At 33.4% G+C, this 6,000-nt stretch overlaps 1 protein-coding gene across 1 annotated transcript; it reads right to left on the bottom strand.

Moving 5' to 3' along the window:
• Positions 1–812: 812 nt before the first annotated feature.
• LOC141285461 (sialic acid-binding Ig-like lectin 14) lies at positions 813–4,521 on the bottom strand. Its single transcript, XM_073818471.1, has 7 exons — positions 4,440–4,521; positions 3,281–3,340; positions 2,745–3,125; positions 2,347–2,643; positions 2,160–2,259; positions 1,995–2,033; positions 813–1,384 (listed from the first exon to the last, which is right to left on the bottom strand). Exons 2-6 carry the CDS (start codon positions 3,318–3,320, stop codon positions 2,012–2,014), a joined length of 840 nt encoding a protein of 279 aa, XP_073674572.1. The 5' UTR covers positions 3,321–3,340; positions 4,440–4,521; the 3' UTR covers positions 813–1,384; positions 1,995–2,011.
• Between the last annotated feature and the right edge of the window lie 1,479 nt (positions 4,522–6,000).

Here is a 6,000-nt window from a genome sequence, read left to right on the forward strand (position 1 = left end):
AGTCGGTCTCTATGGAAATCAAAACCGAAACTAATTGTATCGAAGACGAACGTATCTAAAAATGTATGTAAAAATATGTTGTTTGTGTGGTGGGGGAAAAATTACCTTAAAAGGCATACATGAATAATTATAACTTTTAAGAAAATTTTTGAAAATAATATGGCTGATGAATGAAGGGGTTTAACATTACCTGAGTAAAACTGGATGAAAAGATTATGTTTGTGCCTTTCCATATGATGACGTCTCTGCAATAAATACTAATAATGTAAAAGTGAGCATTGGCCCTGACGACTGATAAAAACTGATTTCTTGACCAGTAGGTGACGCTATCCGTCTCTCAGGAGTACTCTCAGGATTATGACAACATGCACACAATTTAGTTTTTTAAGATACAGCCTCACTTGCTGTTTGGAAGGTACCTGTGCTGTATCTGGTAAATAAAGACTCCAATAGGAATGAATGAGGATGAACACAAGTGAGGGAGCTACTGCATAGAGCCTGATCATCTCCCATTTAACTCTAATATTATTTTTCAAAAGCATTAATAGTCACATCTTTCATACTTTTTACACTTGTAATGAGCTTATTTGCTTTCCCCAACTGCCTGAACTTTAGCCAAGCTGAGAACATTTCTGGTTTCATAAAACTGTATTCATAAAATACTTGTTTGAGTGTGATACATATAACATGAATCAGATATATAGAAGTACTGTAAGACGTTTTTAAGTAAGGATAAGTAAAAAAACAAACAAACAGCCGTTGACTATTTGAATTTGTTCAATTTAATGAAAAAAATATTTTCAGCTGTATCTGCAGAGTTGTGTACAAACAGGACAAAAAGATTACAAACATTTATATTGTGATTATAATACAGTGAAATTTATCTTAAAAAGTATTGTATTGATTTTCTAAGAATGCACAACATTAAACATTATGCTATTACTTTTGAAAGTTATGACATACAGTAGCCTACATATTATATTTTATTTATTTATATTCAGTAAGGTCAGAGACTGAGTTTAATAGTTTTTTTGTAAATACATAATTTTATGTAATGTTTCCTATAATATTTGTCAAAACACTATGAAAAACGACAAAACAAAATGGCTGATGTTCACCATATAAAAAAATATCTTATTTGTCTATATTGACAATTAATATTTGATTATTTTTTATATATGTCTGGTGGCGCTGATCTATATATAGAGGGATGACAATACTACACTTATAATTCCTGCTTAAGTCTTAAAATATATCTATACCACGAATATAATCATTTCATAGATTCAGCATATTTCTACGGATCGGTTTTGTCCTGGTTTGTTACAGAAGAACACATTGGAAGCTGTTGTGTACTTGCCTCTGCTCTTTGCCACCTGGACCACTGCTAGTCACACACACACACACACACACACACACACACACACACACACACACACACACACACACACACACACACACACACACACACACACACAAGAAAGTTAATTTTGTTTCATATTTAATTTAGTTAAAATTCATTTATAACTTGCGTTAAACAAATCAAAGTGGAGACATGTTTCATAGTCGATTCCATATTATAAAAAACAACATCTGAGATTATCATTCTCATTAAAACATATGACTTTTACTTAAACTATAATTAACTTTACTTACTTTTACTTACTAAATAAATTATTATATAAATGACCGATAAACAATTGACATTCAGATTTGGTGGACTTTACAATATATTGGAAATCTGTGTGCTTTCATCAAGTGTAAGCATATTTAAACACAATGTACTTCCCCTCTCTATCCAAAATAACACATAATCTTTTACAGTTTGACTTGTATGATGTCTTGTCTTTTTATAACAGAAAAATAATTTTGCATTCTGTATTTTTAAGGGTAAAGATTATTAAAGACATATTCATTTTTTTTTTTTTTTTTTTTTTTAGTTACTTTAATGCCCTCAGGTCGTTTTAAAACTGCTAAACTAAATTATGACTTACCCATTGTCATTTCTGGATTAGACAGCTGCATTGTGCTTCCTGGGAAAGATATGAGTGATTTAAAACAAAATAATACTAATTAATTGCAGATACAGTGCAAACTATTTTCAAGTCTTATTCAACATTAGATAGTGATTTTTATGTTGAACTCAGTTCCAGACTCACTTGTATCTCTTGACAATGAAGATGCACAGTAATCCAACCAAAAGAGCAGCTCCAAGACAAGAGATGACTGGTATGAGAATATGGCTGAAAGTTGCTTCTTCTGGTAAATCAACAAAATCATTTAATTACTTAAAATGATCACTATTACTTAAAACACTTTAAACACATAACAGTTTTATTGTTATACCTTTCACAAAGATAGGGTGAGTCGCTGTCATTTCACCCTTGGCATTCCCGTGGTACTTGACTGTGCATGTGACAGAGGAGTGATCATCCTCTTTGGTTGGGGTAAAGGTCAGGAGAGACTCTGCATCCCAGTTTCCATGACCAATGTCCTTGTAGCTCGTGATGATTTTTCCAGTGTGGCTCCAGGTGAGAGTGGGCTGGTAGGATGGACAGGTGTGCCGGACAGAGCATTTGAAGACTGCAGGTTGACCCTCCTGCACAAACTGCTCAGCCTGCAGCTCTGGTTTTGATGCTTGTTCTGTAGATACATTTGGAATGATTCCCATTTAGGCTGTTGTCTCATTTTGTACCCTATTTAGTTGATGTAATCACAGGCAAAGAGTTCAAAAGCACACTTACCGATCATTTTAATTGACAAACAGTTATCCACAAAGGAGTACTTGTCTTTTGGAGATGTCTCTAATTCAACCCGGAAACAATACGGGCCGTTGTCATGGTTTCTGACTTCATCAATCTCCAAGGAGCAGTTTAAAGAACCCAGTGAACCAACCAGTTTTGTACGACCCTTAAAACTGTCTTGAACCTTTGTATGGTCTTTATGAAAAATGATTTTATCCCAGTTGTCTTTCATGTGCCAAATAGCTCTAATACGATCGGAGGGCTGTTGTTGAGCCGGGTATTTGAATGAACAGGGCAACACGACACAAGACGAGACCAGAGCCGCAATTTCAGACTCTACATGTACCTTCCAAACATCTGCAAACACGCCTGAGCAAATAACTGCAAAACAATAATGATAAATTCAGTTAATAACCTTAAATAGTAATAACTTACATTTGAAGAAGTCATCATTATATAAATAACTTATTAAATAAATAACTTTAAATAAATAACGTATTCATAATGTGTATGGAAAGAAAGCTTTAAAATCATACTGTGAAGACAGTAGAGAAGAACTCCTGCCCTTACAGCCATGCTGGACTGGACTCTAGAAACTGAAGAAGCAAAAACACACCAAATGATAAAGACATTTTTTAAATGCTTTTGCGCATACAACAATCTTTGTCTAAGGTACTGCATTGGCTTTGAAAGGGTTCATATAGTAACCTGAGAGTTCTCAGAAGATGAAAATTGGAAGCAAAACTTAATAGGCTAATTTACTAATCACATTGATGTAAGTGAAATCAACAGACTACAAAACCAGCCTAAGTACATGTAAGGGTATATTTGTAGCAAAAGCCAAAAATACATTATATGGGTCAAATTTATCGATAATTCTTTTATGCCAAAAATCATTAGGATATTAAAGATCATGTTCCATGTAGATGTTTTGTAAATTTTCTACCATAAATATATCAAAACTTAATTTTTGAATAGTAATATACATTGCTAAGAACTTCATTGGGACAAATTTAAAGGCTTTTTTCTCAATATTTAGATTTTTTGCATTCTATTATTCCAGATTTTTAAATAGTTGTATCTCGGCCAAATATTGGCTTATCCTAACAAACCATACATCAACAAAAATCTTATTTACTCAGCTTACAGATATATATATATATATATATATATATATATATATATATATATATATATATATCTGTAAGCTGAGTAAATAAGATTTCTGTTGATCATGTTTCATTTATTTAACAAATAATTAAGCTATATGTGTATATAAGCTTAATTATTTGTTAAATAAATGAAACATGATGAAACATTCATTTGAGTTTAAATTGTTATAGCTTACTTTTAGAGATTGTAGTAAAACATGACCCCAGTTTTCACTTTCTACTTTCAATTTCTGCCGGGGTATATCCGCTACGCCACTGATTATCACAGTTCTTGGAAAAGAAGGCATTTGTTTTTTACTACACTTAAGATTACAGCTACCTAGGCTTCCGATTTCTTACCGACCAACTTTTTGAGCTAGGCTATAGCCTCCACATTTTTCTATAACAACTGCGCACTTCGGATTTATAGCCGAACGAAATTTAAATTTCAAACCGCACACTATCTTTACTGCAGTCATTCAGTTTAGGCATTAAAAAATACGCCTATCTTGCTGTATGCGAGATTATATCATTTTTTACTCACCTTTATGTCGTTCCAAGATGGTTATAGGCTACGTATGCCTACGTCCACAGTAGATCAGTTTAGCAGTTTACAGGACGACTTGTTCATCGGGAAACAAATAATGGGAACATTGTCAAGTTGAATGCAGAAAACACACAAATATACCTTATATAATATAATATATATATATATATATATAATATATCACAAGACCTTACAAAGCGAACATATAAGCAATTAATATGTGCTTACATTGGCGTTGAATAAAATGCACAAGGAGTAGCTGTAATCTTAAGTGTAGTAAAAAACAAATGCCTTCTTTTCCAAGAGCTGTGATAATCAGTGGCGTAGCGGATAAACCACGGCAGAAAGTGAAAGTAGAAGGTAAAAACTGGGGTCATGTATTACTGCAATCTCTAAAAGTAAGCTAAAATAATTTAAACTCAAATGAATGTTTCATCATGTTTCATTTATTTAACAAATAATTGTTTTTCATTTATTTTTTTTATTCGAAATAGATTCTAAATTAATTTCTCAAATATGCGTATTTTTAGATTATGTTAGCTGATCTATAATAGCGTTGGGCAAAGCTGTCTAATAGTATAATCTATTAACTTCGGACCCATCTTTTTACATGTACCCATAGCACATTTTTTTAAATACGGCTGACTTTGAATTTTATGGAAATTTATGGAAAAACAAGACAGAAAACAACATTAAACCTTAAAAAGAAGAGGAAAAGACAAGAAAAATTCAAAATGGAATGTCTGTATTTACCTTGGCATAGTTGAATAATAACAGTTCTGCACATGGACATACTCTCAAACACCATCGTTTCCTCCTTCTTACATAAATCTAGTTCTTGCAAAAGACCACTGAAAAATAGGCTAATCCTAACATAACACAGACTATAGTCATGATCATTAATAGTCACGCCCCCAACATTTGCATAGCCAAATCAACAGAAATTCTGCAGCTAGGCTACTGAGAAAAAACAAAGCTAAGACAATAGCGAAAATGGCAGATCACAGGAATAAATGTTATGTTCCAGGTTGTGTAGGGGATGTTAAGTGCAGGGATGGGTTGGTGTCTGTACTCAGAAAGGCAAGGAAAACAAATAAGGCATTCTAATAAAATAAGGCGAGCCACTCAAGGGACACGGTTAGCTTCTTGCGAGCAGTAGCCTGTTACATCTCAGTACATAAGATTTCACTTACCACATAAACAGAGTAAGGAGAAATTACTGCGTGGACAATGGCAAATTATTTACAGATCCTGAGCATCACTAACAAGCATCTAAACTTGTAAAATATGTGGCAGGTGGCTGTAGTGTAACGTTACACAGAGCAGGTGCAATTGCAAATCTCAAAAGTGAAAGTAAAATGATCGTGCATTCAAAACGGTAGTTTCAATGACCCGCATATTAATAGCGGCTAGGGCTCCGTGATTAAATATATATTTTTTTCCATGTGTGAGCTACTGAAATGAGCCGCTCTGTGAAACAGCCAATTGGAGCAGAGCTCATCATTATTATTCGTGAACCTTCCAAATAAGGTAATAACAGACCATTTCATTCTAGGGA

This window comes from Garra rufa, chromosome 14 (genome assembly GCF_049309525.1).
Source record: "Garra rufa chromosome 14, GarRuf1.0, whole genome shotgun sequence".
In the NCBI taxonomy this organism is placed as follows: Eukaryota; Metazoa; Chordata; class Actinopteri; order Cypriniformes; family Cyprinidae; genus Garra; species Garra rufa.